Source organism: Vicia villosa, linkage group LG6 (assembly GCF_029867415.1).
Source record: "Vicia villosa cultivar HV-30 ecotype Madison, WI linkage group LG6, Vvil1.0, whole genome shotgun sequence".
Taxonomy (NCBI): domain Eukaryota; kingdom Viridiplantae; phylum Streptophyta; class Magnoliopsida; order Fabales; family Fabaceae; genus Vicia; species Vicia villosa.
The window spans coordinates 106289319-106307106 of NC_081185.1; the positions used below are offsets into that span (position 1 = coordinate 106289319).

Here is a 17788-nt window from a genome sequence, read left to right on the forward strand (position 1 = left end):
TCTTTAGATTAGATGAATTTTTACCTCAAAATTGATACAAACACACTACAAACACTCCTACGTAATGCTAAAGCTCGTGGAAAACAAAATAAAAGAGTACAAGTGAAAAGAACGCCATTGATATATTAATTATTTAAGTGTTTATGATAGGAATGTTTATGGTTTAGATTTATCTATATCCAATCCATATCCACATAAAATCCATTAAAATGGTTTGGATATAAAACCAAATTAACAAAACCGGTTACAAAAAATTAAACCAATTTTAAAACCGGTTAAAATATGAAAAACCAGTTTTCAATATTAACTAAAACAATAATAACAAACTCTAAACCAGTTAACAATTTTTTTTTTAAAAAAAAGTGACAAAAGCAAACAAACAAACACCACTTGCAGAGTCACCGCCGTCGTCGTAGGAGGAGATTCACTCGCCGCCGCTGTATGTGCAATCAACATAGCCTCATTCGAACTTTAAAGTCATTTTTTTTAATAAATTTTTTCTATTAAACTTGTAGATTTATAAGCAAGTGGAGTTAAAATTACCTTTGTGCATATTTTGAACTCAATTTGAAAATTTCCATCTTTTTAGGGTTTGAATGCAATAGAATTGGTTAATTACTGTGTTTGAGAGAATGCTTTCACCTTTGATTCTTTCTCGTAGGTTTCTCAAACCTAGGTTCCTTAATTCTGGTTTCTATGCTTCTCTTTATCACACCATTTTCAATCCTTTGATATCCTCTCAACAATGTATAAACCGAAACGCTGGTCAAAATCATTCATTTAGCCCATTTAAGAAATCCCAGTTTGGGATTTATGATATTGAATTTTGTAAAAGTGTTGGGTCACTCTCAAATTTCCAACTTGTTGGGTACATTTCTACGTCGCCGTCGAGATTAGGACAGGATAAGGAAAACAAGAATCAGAGTAGTAGTAATGTTGGTAGTGGAGGAGGGGGCATCTCTTGGATTGACTTGTACTTGCCTAGGCTGGTCCGGCCCTATGCTCAGCTTGCTCGCCTCGACAAGCCAATTGGAACATGGCTGCTTCTATGGCCTTGTGTGTGGTAAGAGCTTTATTGATATGAATTTGAATATTTGATAGTGATTTGATATGTATTGTAGATAGTAGATATGGTTACACCTTGAAGATTGATAGCATCTCAGAAATTTTAGAGGCCATGGAGATCCTTTTTCATTTATCGGAAAGATATTGACGCACAATTGCATATATATGAAGAAGTTAAAGAAACATACTTTTTTTTTTCTATAACATGGGAAGGGAGGTATTTTTGTCAGTAAAATGCTCCATTCTAAGTTTGTTATCTCTTTCCATACGATAGGTCAATAACCTTGGCTGCACCCCCAGGGCATCTTCCCGATTTTAAAATGTTGTCTCTGTTTGGATGTGGGGCTTTTCTTTTGAGAGGTGCTGGGTGTACTATTAATGATCTCATTGATCGGGATATTGATACAAAGGTAAATGTCATTGTTTTTTCATGGTTGCATTTTTTTTTGGCAATAAGAGATGCTGAGATACTATTTTTCTGTTATAACTGCTGTATGAATCTATGAGGAATGTGTATGTGGATATATGTTGGTCTGTAGCCAAGTCATGCCAAGTCTAGGGCTTTAACATTTCATTTGGCCTGTAAATTCTTCTCTATCTTGTAGAATTTGTAATTATTTTTTCTTCAAATATTGTTAAATCATATCAATTTACTTTTGTGAAAGTTACCTGTTGTTTCAATCTTCAACGAACCTAATAGATATTATTTTTTGCAAGGATAAGTACCAGGCTAATAGATAAATATGATTATATTACTCTAACCCAACCCAATATTTCCCACCCATGAGAATTAACATTAGAGACTTAGGTTGCCCTGTCTTTTTTTGCTTTGATTTTTGTTCCTATGATGCAACCTTGTAGAGTTTGTTTTAATATCAATACTTTGTTTTTGTTGATAGTGTCAAGGGACAAAGTTCAAATCCCATATGGGACAATTGTAAAATGACCATTAGTGTCAATATTATTAACAATAATTTTATTACTGACTCACTGAGTATGTTTTATACAATCTAATATTGCAGGTAGAACGTACAAAGTTGAGACCTGTGGCTAGTGGGCTTTTAACACCTTTTCAAGGGCTTTCTTTTCTTGGATTTCAACTGCTTTTGGGTCTTGGTATTCTTCTACAACTGAATAATTATAGGTTAGTGTTAGTATTGTCTGCCAAAATCTATGGTTAATGTCTATCTGTGTTATGTCAGGGCTTTAAACTGTTAATTAAATATGCCATAATCTCAATCTGTTATTAAAGAACGGCACCAATGATCTGTTTTCCATGTCCTTGTCTATGGTAGTATGGCCTTGATTGCTAAAGCTCCAAATCCTTCTGAAATGTTTAAGATTAAATATTATAGTGTCTGAAATAAATTAACCTAGATTCTCCCTTGGAATAGACCTATAAAAATGTGTGGGAAACAAGAAGAGTATAGCATTGCTTTATCCACTACCATGTATTCATGTCTGTATACCTTGCAAAACATTTTTTTGTTCAGCACAAAGATTTATCCATTTTTGTTTAACAACTTTTGCTTCAAATGGCTTGCAAGTGCCATCATCCTTATACTTGTCTGTATGTGTTTCATTATTTCGTATGCAAGCATAATTAAATCTAAATCAAAATATGAAATACGATTTCTGACCATATTTTAAATATTGTTTGGTTTGGCATTTTTGGTAGCCGTGTTTTGGGCGCCTCATCCTTGTTGCTGGTCTTCTCATATCCCTTGATGAAGAGGTTTACATTTTGGGTAATGAATTTTCACATTTCTATTTTCTTCTGGCAGATTTTATTTTTCTTCTTAGTTCATAACTGTCATCTTTGATATAAGATCTCAATACATTCTTATATGGTGCTCTCCTGATATATTGGTTAGCCTCAAGCATTTCTTGGGCTGACCTTTAATTGGGGGGCTTTGTTAGGATGGGCAGCAGTTAAAGGAAATCTGGATCCATTTATTGTGCTGCCACTTTATGCCTCTGGAGTTTGTTGGACTCTCATCTATGATACTATCTACGCACATCAGGTAAAAACAGTTGTTTCTTGAAAGACATGATCCCCATGATTTTGCTTCTCTGTGCTACCGTTAATTTGCTTCATGGTATAGTTTTAATTTCAACCATGTTCAGATGATTGTGCTGTCTCTAACAGTTTAGATGTTAAGTAAAAAAGAAGAAAATGACAAGACTATTCTGTTCCCGTATCCTCCACACCTTTTGGTTATAACAGTTTAATCACATTCTTATGCATTCAGGATAAAGAAGATGACTTAAAAGTGGGAGTTAAATCAACAGCGTTACGCTTCGGTGATTCCACAAAGGAGTGGCTTACTGGGTTTGGCATTGCAAGCCTTGGTGGTCTTGCTCTCAGTGGATTTAATGCTGAACTAGGTATTAATTTATGAACATTTTCACAACTGTTTGGGGTTAAACAATTGTTTTCTGTGTTCTGATTCATATGACTGGAGCAGGGTGGCCATATTATGCGTTTCTGGGAGTTGCATCTGGACATTTAGGCTGGCAAATATGGACAGTTGACCTTTCTTCTCGTTCGGATTGCAATAGGAAGTATGTTTGGGAGGATTTTTTGCATACATTTATTTATGTCTGAAAGGGTCACAAAACTTTTTTGGCTTGAATATTTATTGCAGCTTCATTATAATTTTATTTAATGGTCAATACCTCAGAAAAGCAATTCTGAGATTATCATAAACTTTTTTGGAATTTCATATTATGTTTTTCAAAGACTAAATTTTATGGATTCGCTATTTAGTTATTGTTATGTAATAATGTTTCATTCATTTCTCTCAAATTAAACTACGACTTGACCTTGTTTCTTTTCCCCCTCCTTCAGATTTGTATCAAATAAGTGGTATGGAGCTATCATATTTGGTGGAATCCTAGCTGGAAGACTTTCTTCATAAGGGTAAAGTTTGATTGTACCTTTGTATTGTTCCTTTCGTTTATAGACAATTTTTATACTCATTAAATGTTGAAGTTGAAACTTGTTCTTTTTGTTTTTCCTTTTGGATGAAATGTTGATAATTAGTTAAGTGACATGATTAACTACTTATCAAATATTTTCTTCTGGTGCCACCATCCGAATACTCTCCAGGTAATCTTCATATGGCACTGTTAGGTCACATAATCTTAAAAGAAGTAAAGGATTGTTTTATGGCACATGAGACACAACTTTGCAGCTCCACAATCTTAAGGTTATGACCAAGAAGTTGATGCTTAAAAACTTCCGCAATTTGAATTGTGGGAACAAGCGTAAGATACCAACGCAGTAACTACCATTTGAAGTTCCATATTTCAAGCTAAGGAGTGATTGGTGTTAGTCCACTCATGTATGTATTTACTAGTGATGGTGTTAGTTCACTCACGTTTGGATGAGTGAAAGGGCATCATATTTGTTATAGGAATAGATGGAAGAGTATTTATTATTCATGAGAGAAATATCAGAAACATTGAAAAACTTGAAACATTTCAAGAACAATTTTGAATAATGAAGTCATAATAAAGATCTATTTTCTTGCATTAACAATAGAAAAGAGCACACACCTCAAGAATTCTTCTACTATGCACGTGCTTACATGTTTCACTTAATATGTCCATACATTTTATTTTCATTAGATAAAACACACCCCAACATTACCAACAATATGACAGTTGCAGATTTGCGAAGCACGTTGCATACCAGTAACGTGCCTATGAAATACTTGGCAGAATGGACAGATGATTATTGATCTCATCATTTGGCTTTTGCAACGATTATATACTGCATGAGAAGTTATGGAAACTTAAAACACGATGAACCATTTATGTGCATTTTGTTGCATGTTATGTTTTTTCCTTTCCAATCACAATCTAAGAAGAAAGATTGACAAGTACTACTACATTGTATCATTTTGAGGATGCCAAGAGAAATGACTGGAGGTATTATGTCCCTGCAACAAGCAGTGTCACTGGGTAGGACAGCTTAGCACCTACAATTGTCATATAGAGGATGATGTAAAAGCTTTTAACTAAGGAGAACAATGTCTATGAGACAGAGTATCTCCTACTCCTACCATTTTTTCCCTCCCGAGACTTCCTACTCGATTTCTGATGCTTTCCTCCACCTTGACCACTAAAATTTGCAATTCTTCCTATCCCTTTAGAAAGTGAGGTAAAGAAAGTTCTTCCATTTCCTGCCTTATCAATCATGCCTTGTTTCATGAACATTTGCTCCTTCTCCAACTCACTCAGCCTAACCCTCAATCTTGAAATCTCTAGCTTCAGTTCTCGATTCTCTCGCCGCAAAGATGCATAGTTGTCCCTTGGGGACATGGCTGCACTTGGAACACCGCTACTTATTCTCTGTGATAGTAGCCCTTCTCCTGAACTTCCCGACAAGGCATTTTTCAAGCGCAGCTGCTCAAAATACAAGACTTGTACCACCATTTGCAGTGGAAGTCTATCATTCTGAGCAGCATGGTTGCATGCTTCTTGAGATAGCTTCTGACAGTCTATAAACTTGCAAAGTTTCTTGCATTCTTGTTCTGTTAATGCAGTATGGGCCTGAGCAGAGGGAAAAAATAGGTGCATTGTCAACATGAAGTAGGAAAAGTGAATAACAAACTAAATCAACTTATTTATTTCGTAAGTGTAACTGTTGCATGATCGAGAAGACCGTGGTTTGTTCTAAACATTGGAATCATAGAAAGATCTTCTCTATAGTCAAAGAAATTTTACCTTCAAATAAATGTCCACGGCTCTATAAAGGCCATCGTCGATGACACGAGCATAATCAGGAAGTATCTCAATCAAAGCAATGAATTTCTGTAGACTTAAGCAAGGATCAGGAGAAATTTCTGCTAAAAAAGCATCAATAAGCTGACCGACTTTTAGCAGAGAACCATGGCCATTAGAACCAACCCCGTCTGATTCATATTCGTAGTCTTCTGTTTCTTCCTCTTCAATCCGCTGCAAGAAATTCACCAGTAGCCTGTGAACTGTATCTACATCAAACAAGGAGTCTCCACTCTGCAGAGACGGTATAAGAAGATCATCGAGCGAAACCATCTCCAACCTTAACGATATCCTTCTTTCAAGCTCAAGCCTACAGGGAATGGGGGCACCTAACATAATGGACATCTTCAACATGCCAAACAAGAAAGACAAGGGAATCATGGAAGAGCTTTTGTCTGTTGGCATGAGACTAACAATAGATTCGACGATCGTCCTCTGGTCCTTTTCTATAGTGGTTGGACTCAAATTTATTCTTGAAGGATTCCAGTATTGACATTTCCCAATACCCTTCAATGATGATTGAGCATAATGCATCAGTGAAGCTATAATGCTGTGTGATCTAACTCCCATTCTTCTCATGGCACATACAACTCTCTCGTAAAAATCGATACGCAGAATCGAGAGATCTTCAATCCACCATGCCACAAAGTCCTCCTTTAGTTCCTTAGACTCACCATCACAGTCTAACTTAGATAAACCAGAAACTAGTTGCTCTTTACAAGCATTCATTGCAATAGCTTCAACACATCCTTTTGTGATTTCTATCTCCTCTACGATATTCAGCGGTAACATCTCACAGGTAGATAGAACTTCCACTGACTTCTGAAGACTTTGAAACACAAACTCATTCAGATAAATGTCTGTTCGTGAAATGAGGTTTTGCTCCCGGTATTCTTCTGTCATTTCAAGATACTCGGCTGCACAACGCAACCTGGCAACATTAAACGTCGTAATCTCGAAATTCATCCCGTAACAGAACTTCATGGCAAGTTCAAATGTCTGGTGTTCACCAGGAAAGTTTAGGAGCTCCAAATTTGAAACATTGGAACCTTTGTTGGCTTCAGCAACCATCTTCCGGATCTTCCCACTTAGAGTAACCAGAGGAAACTACATGAACCACAACAACAAATTAACTTCAGGTACATTTGCTTAGAGTTCAAAGTAACTTCTGTTTCTTGAAAAAATTCATTACAATATATGAATATTATTTCACAGAATTGTCTTTGAGGGCGTGTAAGGCGGGCTACCGCACAGGGACCCTAAATTTGTCAGGATCAAACTATAGCTAAATAAGGCCTTATAAAATATTTGTCAGGTAAAATCGTAATTAACGAGCCTCTATTTATTTTGCCATAATTAAACTCGGGCTAACCTACACAAGGGCCTCAAAAAACTTGAGACGACTCCGTTCTTGTTGATTAACAGAACAAGGCTATGAATGTTGAAAATTTTACCTTATGCAGCAGAAATGACTCCCCATCAACAACAATTGTAATGTCACCAGCAACATCAGCAAAAATCCTGCCATCAAGAAGAGAAACAAAACTTCAATGCCAACAACAGTAAAACAAAACCAACACTCACAAAAAGCACATGAAGTTACATGTTAAATCTACTATCAAATGAAGTAGTGAAACACAAGGGTATAACATAACATATAGAAGTAGTTACCTAGTAGTGTAAGAGTTGCAAAACTTAGGAGTAGTAGAAGTAGAAGAGTGCTTAGAAGAAGAGATAGAGTTTTCAGAAACCATGTTTTTTTCTCCCTTTCTATCCGTTAGGAGAGAAAACTAGAGAAAATGAAGCTCCTTCTTCTTGTGCCTGAGGTGTGTCTGCATGTGATGTCTAATGTCTCAGTAACAGCAACACAAACTGTAGCCTACAGATATGAATGATTATACTATCAAATAATTTGTACGGGTGGTTGCAGATTGTTCAGGAATATTTTGAAGTAAACACCCAAAACACCCTCAAAGGCTCAAACATACAGCAACCAATTATTCACAAATACACACACAGCTTTTTCTTTTCATTTTCATAGCATAACATGGTCTTTCTTTGTAGTATAGTCTTTTGCTTTTTGGCTGCTTTTGTTTCTGATCTAGTGATCTTTATCAGTATATAAAAAATACTAATAAATACATAACAGTGTTGTAACTATCACTATACTATACTAGTATGTTTGATATTCAAACGTGACAGTAAAACTTAAATTAAATATAACAGTATGCTTTATTGTGTTTGGATATTGAAAATGGCAAGTAATAGTATTAGCATGTAGTAGTAATGTGATGAAAAGCAAAAGAGATGATAGGGTGTTGATTTGGTGGAGTGGAGATGGAGGGGTCAATGTTATGTTGAAAAAGGAAAAGTGGTCTAAGGACATATGAAATGGTACTGAGTTGACACGGAACTCAATAAAGATGCAATTATTACAGACACTATCACTGCACACTCCTGTCTTTTCCAGATTTATCTACTTCCCTTTTTTGGAAGTATGATTAATAATGAAGCTAGTACTAATTGTAAAGATATTTTAAATTTGAAACTAGACTTTCATATAAACCACTTGGAAGAAACCTTCGCCACTAGATTTTTTTTAAAGAGTAAACACTAAGAATTCATTTTAGAATTGTAAATAATGGTTTTAAGAAAATTAATGTTGTACTCGTTATCCGAGAAAAAAAGGAAACATCAGAAAGTTAAGTTTTTGGAAATTGAATTTTCATATAGTCGATTAAATAGATATTAATTAAAAGAGAGATAAATATTATCGGTTTCTAGAAAAAGTAAGACTCCCAAATTAATAAGTTAGTCAGCACTAGCATTTCTTTCACGTAAGGTGTGGACAAGGACAAACTGTCACTCTTTATGAATAAGATATTAGATATGATTCAACAGAGGTACATAAGGATGAGTAGAAGGCACACCCACTTAAATAAACTTCAGAGCCGTTTGAGAGTCAGACTCGCAATTATATTTTGGAAACCATGATTTCAAGCAATATCAAGACCATGATAAATGACTTGAAACTCGACATTTATATTAGAGGTGAAACCACAACTTTCTACAAAATATGTGATCCGACCTCCATAAGAGTTTCTCAAAAGACCACCAAAGCCGGATGGCCCTGGATTAGCAATAGATTTTTATCACATACTCCGGGGGAGGGTGCCAAGACACGAGTCTAGGGGCTGATATGTTATTAGAACCACCAAAAAGCCTGTTTGGTAGAGTGTAAAAGAGTAGTTATTTTTGGCTAAGAATATTTCAGAGAGCGGTTGTTGTCTTTGAAGAATTCTCTGTTACGAGATTTCTAAATCATCCAATAACAAATGAGAAATAAAGAACCATGACTGATGACCGCATTAATTTTCATCCAATTATATATATCATCCTCATAAAAATGAATGTGAGATGGAAAACTGAAATTGTTCCAAACTTGCATGGTCTTAGGGCAATCTCTAAGAGTGTGTAAAATGGTTTTGTTAGATGCACCACGTCTATAACAAAAGGAATTTGTTGACATGTGATGAGTGACATGTGTATAGTTGGTAGGTAACTTTCCATGCATGGTGATTCAAACAAAATGACGAATATCTTCATGTAACTTGAGGTTTTACATCCAAGACCAAGTCATTGTATGAATATGAAGTGGATTGGACTCCAAAGTTAACAAAAAATAAGCTGATTTGGTAGAATAAGTACTTGATACTAAAGGTTCCCGAATAAGAATATCATTTGAGTCGTCGTTAGTAAAGACATTAATCATCTCCATTTTTTTATATTGAGGAAGATAGGTGGAGATGATGTCAAAATTCCAAACACCATAATTGCAGACACCCATGATATGTACGTGCATATCATGTTCATCCACCAAAAGAATTATGTCACAAATTCTACCATTTGGGAGCCATTTATTATACCAAATGATAATGTCCCCTCTCCTTACACTAGTGATAAAACCCAGCTTTAGAGCATTAACTGATTTAGCAATAGAATGTCATGTGTACGATGCTCCATGGTAATTATCCGCTTCTAGGATGCAGACTACATAATTAATGTTGTAGTCTAAGGTGAAATTCGGTTCCACGTTAACGATTTGTCCTTTGATGTTGGCTCTAGCCTAATAACGATTGTTCTTTGTCTTAGATAATGGTAGGGGATAATGGAGTGATTGCACCTTGATCTATTGTAGTTTAGGGGTGGTTGACCCAGAACAAATTTTGTAGTTGTGTTTTCGAAATTAAAATTCATCTCTCAATGTCAACTGATTTTGTAGTTATGTTATGGTGGTTTGGTGTATGAGCTTGATGTTTTAACTGTGAGATAGTAGCAGACTTTTTGTAAGATGTGATTTTTGTTGGATGTTGAGAGACCTAGGGGTTAAAGTAGGTTTGTTGTAATTTTAGAAGTTAAAGTTAGGTTGGAGTAATGATTTAAGTTGAGTGTGGTGAAAATTAGAATTTTCGTTGGGATGTTTGAAAGTTGAAATTAAGTTAAAGAGTTATGGTGTAAGTTAGTATGGTGAAAAATGGAGGCTAAAATGGACTTATTGTAAAGTTGGTTGTATGAAGTAGTTTGGTTGAGATGTAGTAATGTAAGTTAGGGTGTGGTGGAAATTGAAATTGACTTGTTGTTGGGGATGGTGGTATGTAGTATTTTGGTTGATGGGTAGTGGTTTAAGTTGGTTGTTAAGATAATGTGGGGCTAGTTTGTTGATTTGTGGAAGACGTTCAACTAGTTTAGCACATAGACAAATGGTTTCACAATAGAGTTAAATCTAGGCATATAACCTTGGTTGGACTTAACTTTCCCTTGCATGATTTTACTATCGACACAAGAAGTCGTCAGTCTCCCAATTTCAATTTTCATATTTGTTCAAGTTCTCCTAATATTTTTTTCACGATTCAATCATATTTGTTTTATGCTGCTTTTGAAAGTACTTTGATTGTCACAATATCTTTTGGTGATAGCTAAATTGAAATTTGACACAATATGTTTGATACATTTCAACAATATAGAAGAAGATCAAAGGAGCTATTGTACTTTATACCATGATATCCATCCAAACAACATGCACTAGATCAAGATAAGACCTCAAAATAAACTGGTACACAAGATGCTTGATAGTGTATGTGTCGCACCCCAATTTTTGACCTACCGTTTTTCATTCATTTTTGATATTATCGCATTCATATTTCACGTACATTCATCATTTAAACATCGCATCGTTGCATATTCTGAAAAAACAGACTTTTGATAAAGTTGATAAAAATAGCTTGCATTTTCACATCTTTGCATATTTTTATTCGAGTTACCATTTTTCGAATTTTTATTTTAGATTCCATAGATTTTAGTTTCTTTATCTTCATCTTTTTAAATAAAATATAAATTTATTTAGATAATTGTAGATTAATTTTTGTTATTATTTTATTTTTAGGTTTAGATTTTATTTAGTTTTTTTTATTAATAAAAGAATACATACAAACAAAAAAAGAGATGTGCACAAAAAATAAATTCTTGTCTTCACGTGTCCCTGCTATGCCATGCTGCTACCTCTCCACCATGCCATAACACTCCAAGAAACCTGCTTCTTGCTGCTGCACATAACTGTCCAAAACTTGCACAAAAATAGCAAGACAAGTCCCTGCATCAAAAAGCAACAAAAACAGTTACTTCAATTGTTCAAATCTTCATACCGTTTTCCCCCCAATTCTACATCTAAAACCCTAATCTCAGCCTATATAAAGAGCATAAAAACTCAGTAACAAGGGGAGAGGAACCGAAATAAAGGAGCCACAAAATCAACTTTCAAACACACCCAGAAAATCTCTCTGAAATTTCTGCGAAAACCCCTCACCCTCTTAACCTCACTCGACTAACCATCATAATACTCCCACCTTCATTACACAAATCCTCACTCAGAACCTACACACCTTCGCTTAACCTCATTCAAATCCATCATCATAACTCACAAACCATACTCTCTCATAAACCTCCCTTCATACTCAGCAACCACACACTCAGATCAAACACCCACACACCTCAATTCAAAACCTTCAAACCCCTTAGCCATCTTCATACTACCATACACCAACAAAATCGTTGCACCCTCAAACTTCATTCATAAACCATCATCTTCATTCATAAACCATCATCTTCATAAACCGAATCATAAACCTCCAAACATCATTCAAACATATTCTCATCAATAAACCTTAACCGTCACATATTCAAACCAACCTCCCAAACAAACCTTCATTCACAAACGCACACAGAAGCAGCAGCGCAAGAGACAAAGAAGGAAGTGAACAAAGTAGAGAGACGGAATCGAGAGAAGAGTAAAGTGCATACCTGCAAATCATCCGTTGTTCGTTAGTTTTTTCTTCATTTTTTTTCTTACAAATTGTTCCTTGTATTATGCTTTCGATTTCCACTCTGTACATGTACTTCATTGAATGATTGAAATTGGGATTTAGGGTTTTTGTGGGGATAAGGGTATCGATATTGTCTGCTCTGTTTGATATTGTTGTTTGAACCGTGAGAGAAGAGCGAGTGCGAGAGAGATGAAATCGAGAAACTGAGATAGGCGATCGAGAGAGAGTGCGAGAGAGGTCGATGCACAGAGGAAAACGTGATTTTGTTTCCTCTCTGAAAATCTGGAACGAGAGAGAAGAATGTGAAAACGGCCGCGGTACTTTTGTGTTTCGGTTGGGTAACCTTAGGGTTTGGGCCTCATGGGCCCAACACGGTTCCATCTGCTTCATAACCTCCATCCGGATTTCACACCCCCACTGGCCCAATTAATTTCTTTTCCTTTGAATCTTTATTTTCTCAATTACTTTCAAAGTATTTTGTTCCAAATTTTAAATTCTATTTTAATTAAAAGTTTTTATTTTCTTAAATAGAAAGACAAAAATAAAATATGTATTCTTTTGTACATATAGAATTTATTTTCAAATATTTTAAAATGATACAAAAATATCTTTTTTTAATCGAATCGAATTTTGAGATTTAATGGATGAATCAAGGAGGGTTCGTACGTACTTGTACGATTTGTCCTAAAAGTATTTGAATGATGGCCGTTAAGCTTTTATTCGATTACTTTGATTCCATTAAAGGCTCCATAAAATTCGATGCAATTCACCTTTCTTTTTCACAAAATGCTTTCTTTTAAACAATCAAATTATTTTAGTCTATAATGGAAAGAAGAGTTTGTACGTACTTGTACAATTTGTTCTTTAAACATTTAGGCGATGGCCGTTAAGCCTTTGTTTGGATGTTTAAAACTCCATTAAAGACTTCTAAAAAACCGATTTAGCAAATACTCTTTCAAGTATTTTAAGCGATGGCCGTTAAGCTTTTGTTTAAATACTTGAATCCAATTTAAAAATACTTCAAACTCAATCCATTTCTTTTACAAAACAATTTCAAACTCATCAAATCTTCTTCATCACCTACGAGGAGGTTGTACGTACTTATACAATTTTCTCTTTCAAACATTTGGGCGATGGCCGTTAAGCTTTTGTTTAAATGTTTGATTTCTCTTAACAAACAAACTTTCAATTCATTCACACCCTTTTAATTTTAAAACCTTTTTTTCATAAAACGAGACACTTATTCAATTTCAATACGAACATACTTCTGTAACACCCCATAATTTCAGTTTATTAATTTAATTTGGATTTAAATTAAATAATTGGAATTTAGTATTTTTATTTGGAATTATTTGGAAAATGATGAAATATTGGCATTGGGCCTAGAGTGGTGGTTAGCAGTAAGGGGGTGTTAACTAAGCAAGCCCATTATAATATTTTATTTTATTTTTCATAAAATAAAGGAATTGGGAAAAGAGAAGCAGAAGCAGTAGAAGCAGATTTTGGAAAAGGAGAACACGTGAAAGTGAGAAGGGCCAAAGGGGAAGAAGACCTTCGAAGATTCGACTCTGAGGTAAGGGGGGATTCTTCGGGTTAGTATTCCTTATGTGATTGTGGGTAGTATGATTGATTAGGATTGTTATCTAGTTCAATCGTACGTGTCGGGTTTGGGATTTATGTTAGGTTTTGATGAATTGTATGAATTACATGATTTTGTTGATATTCATGTTATATGTGTTAATACTTGTATAAAACTTGTCTGAAATATGTTATGATGTGCAAACTGATGGTAATTGTGTGCTATGTTCGTATGTACCTGAAATTGGGGTTATGGGATAGGGTAAAAGTTGTCAAAATATTGATTCTGGCTGTGCAGGTACGTAGGAACCGGTTCCCATGTGGGACGAACCGGTTCCCCCTTGTAAAAACAGAGAAATATGGATTCTGGGTAGCTGGGAACCGGTTCCCATGTAGGGACAACCCGGTTCCCCATAGTAAAAATCAGAGACGTGACTTTGAAGCTGCCAGGAACCGGTTCCCACGTAGGGACAACCCCGTTCCTGCAGCACTTTTTCTAAAAATGTTTTATCTTTAAAAACCCGTAACTTTTGATCCGTGTATCTGTTTTATGTGCCGTTTTGGGCGTTGCGAAGCTAATGAGATGCTTTATTTGATAAAGTGATGAAATGGGCAGTGGCCGACTTTATTTTTTAAACTCGATTTAATTATTAATGAATTGAAAGATAGTATATGTATATGTGCTTATATATATGACTATTGATGCATGTATTTGTGTTGGTGATGAGATTGTGATATCCATTGAGTGATGTTAGTATATAACATGTCGTAGATGATATATGTTTTGTGATTATGTTGTTGGGTTGCTTTGACAATTTGTTACATTGTGTGCAATGATGATGGATATAACGATGTTTGATCGTGGTGATGATTGGTGATTGTGAATATTAATATATTGTTAGTATTAATATGTTGGTTATGGTAGCAATTAACATTAATATGATGTGTATGTTAATTGTGAGGATGTAGTGTACATATGTGAATGATTGTATATGTATGATGATGATGATTGATGATTGTGAATATTAATATGTTGTTAATATTAATATGTTGGCTATGGTGGCAATTAACATTAATATGATGTGTATGTTAATTGTGATGATGTGATGTATGAATGTGAATGATTGAATGATGCTTATACATGTACATACTTGTTGTGACCTTATTGGTAAAAGGTGTTAAGCGATGTTAAGCATCGGAATGATGATGATGTATGAAGATGTAAGTATGTGTCATGTGTGCATTATTCATAAATCATTTGCATTGGAAGGCTAATTCCCATTGTGTGGAGATTAGCGGGAAGTCATCGTGTGCCCATGTGGGGTGTGAGCGATGAGGCAGTAATCGTGTGCCCATGTGGGGTGTGAGCGACTAGAGGGCAGTATCAAAGAGAGAAGTCCTGTGATATGATTCACGAATTTTGGTACCACATGCATAGTGTCAGTTGCATCATATGCATTGGTGATAACATGATTGGATGAGATCCAGTGTTATGCCTTGGTGTGTTTACTTGATTGATGTGTTGAGAAGATGTTGTTAATATGACTTGATCCTTGATGAAATTGATGAGTTGTGGGCCGATGGCCAATATTGTTGGATGATGCTTGCTTGTTGTAATAATTCCGATTATATGTATGATTGAGTGGATGATCATTACTATGAGATTTTATTGCTTATGATTGCATAATGCTTATTAATTCGAATGAAACTCACCCTTACTTTGATGATTTCAGATTAAGGATATAGCGACGTCTTGATTGGGTGAAGATAGCTTGTAGGCTAGCCCGTAGTTCGTGTCGAGTCATGCTCTGATTGTAACACTGGGGAACGCTAGTCTAGAGACGAATTACTCTGTTGGCTTTGTTGTTTTATAATTGTATTAGAGTAACTTGCATGAATGATGATGAATATGCAATGTTATGAATTATAATCCGCTGTGTTGAACATGAATTGTATTTATGTTAAATGGTTCCTCGTGTGGCATGACAAATGACTATGGTATTTTATGTTAAAGAAGTTGTGACATCCTTGTATTTCATGTTTACTCTGATTATTATTGTATTTTCCGCGGGGTTTAGAAGGGTGTTACAATAGTGGTATCAGAGCATAGTCGGTCCTTGTGACCAGAGTCTTGTTGTTAATGTCCTTTCGGTATGCGACATGTGTGTGAAACACTGTCGGTACTCAGTGTGTTCTAACTGTTTGCCTGTAGAAGTGGGATTGAGACTAGTGGGGGAGAAGCTATGCTTCTCGGATATGTCTCAGATGCAAGATGTTAGAGTGATGCGTAGGGCAGCAGTACAAGAGTGTGGAGTTATTGTTTTCTGAAGCGAAGGTGACATGGACTGAAGACCGTGGTTGTTGTTCAGTCGGGGTGTCTCGGAGTAGATGATGGTTATTTCTGAGAAATGGAATTTCGAAGTTGTGATGCTTCAAGTGCTACTGATGGACTGTGATGTTGTTGTGTGAGTAGCCCTATGTGAAAGGTCGCTGTTGAAGCAGTGATTAAAGGAAGTATTGTCGTAGACCATGCAATAGGATTACTAGTACGTAATTGAGATGATGGTAGAGGTTATCGATGTTGTTGAGAATGCTTTAAAGTGCGAGTAATGCAAAGAGACGAGTATGATCTCAAGGATAAGAAGGTTGATGATGGCGTACATGAATTTGGTTTCAGGATGTTGCAGAAATCGAGCTTCAACGATGAAATGTGTTGTTTAAGTTATAAGAAGTTTGGAAGCAAAGAGATGTGATAAGATGATGTTAATAATGAGATTAATTTGAAAAGGATGAGTTTTGGAGCAGAATTTCTGTAAGCAAATCGCAGGAAGATTGCTGAATCGTTATGAAACTTCGAAAATTCATAACTGGAGTTCTGGACATCCGATTTGAGTTCCGTTTGAAGCGTCGGAAAGCTAACGAGATGAACTTTGTTATAAAAATGGTTGCAGCAGCTGTAACATGTTTAATTGTGTCAGGATGATGTTAGAAAGAGGTGAAGTTACGGTTACACTTGTCCTTAGAACTAGATTGTTCGTTGGTGCGGCATGGGATGTCAGTGTCAGAGTTAAACAGAATAAAGGAATAATGAGGAGGCTTGTTGAGAAGCAATCTTAGAGTTTAAATGTGCCAATTGAGGAGTTTTGGAGATGTCGTATAGAGTTTCGTTGCATGGTGTCGGTATTGTATCTTGGGTAACGATTGGTAACATTCATGTCTCGAGCTCTGAGCGTCGGATTAATGTACCGTTTGAACCCACGAAGGGGAGAGATTATGTTATACCTTATGGAAGAGTTATAAATACCATAGACTGGTCCTATGAGGAGATATTATGATGTCGGTTAAAGAAGCACGAAAAAGTGTTGAATAGGAATGCTTGTTACCGCGATTGTTCGGAACGAAGTCGAGTAGAATATGTCCTTGATAAATAAGATGATAAAGATGATTTAAATATTGATGGATTTGAGTGATGAAGGAATCATTAGAAAAAGTGAAATAGACTTTGGAACCATTTGTGGTATATTGTGATGCGTCGTTGGTGGGTTTGGATGGTGTATTGATGTAAAATCAGTAAGTAGTAACTTATGCGTCGGGACGATTGAAAGCGCATGAAATGAATTATCTGACTCACGATTTAGAATTGGCAGCCATGGTTTTGTTTTGATGTTGCAGTGACATTATTTGTATGGTTCGAGATTGCCTCTAAAAATGTCGATGCTGATGGTGAAAGAGTTGGATTTAATTGAACAATTCAGAGAATTAAGTTTGGTATGTGAAGGTGCTCCTACTAATGTTGGATTGGGGATGCTGAGACTGACTAATGGTATTCTAGACGAGATTAGAGAAAGTCAGAAAGCTGATGTTGAGTTGATCGATAAGTCGACTTTGGATTACCAAGGTAAAGATGACGGACTCAGAATTGACGAGGATGGTATAATGAGGTTGGTGGTCGCTGTTGTGTTCCGCGTGTTACC

General features: G+C 35.7%; 2 protein-coding genes across 2 annotated transcripts; one reads left to right on the top strand and one right to left on the bottom strand.

The window, feature by feature from the left end:
- The first annotated feature begins 355 nt into the window (after positions 1–355).
- LOC131609485 (4-hydroxybenzoate polyprenyltransferase, mitochondrial) lies at positions 356–4532 on the top strand. The gene is made up of 9 exons (XM_058881184.1): positions 356–1063; positions 1340–1475; positions 2088–2209; positions 2744–2813; positions 2940–3089; positions 3318–3453; positions 3534–3630; positions 3917–3988; positions 4178–4532. Exons 1-8 carry the CDS (start codon positions 633–635, stop codon positions 3984–3986), a joined length of 1212 nt encoding a protein of 403 aa, XP_058737167.1. The 5' UTR covers positions 356–632; the 3' UTR covers positions 3987–3988; positions 4178–4532.
- A 138-nt stretch (positions 4533–4670) lies between these two features.
- LOC131609483 (BTB/POZ domain-containing protein At3g08570) lies at positions 4671–8194 on the bottom strand. Its single transcript, XM_058881183.1, has 4 exons — positions 7528–8194; positions 7311–7377; positions 5800–6963; positions 4671–5625 (listed from the first exon to the last, which is right to left on the bottom strand). Exons 1-4 carry the CDS (start codon positions 7608–7610, stop codon positions 5107–5109), a joined length of 1833 nt encoding a protein of 610 aa, XP_058737166.1. The 5' UTR covers positions 7611–8194; the 3' UTR covers positions 4671–5106.
- Between the last annotated feature and the right edge of the window lie 9594 nt (positions 8195–17788).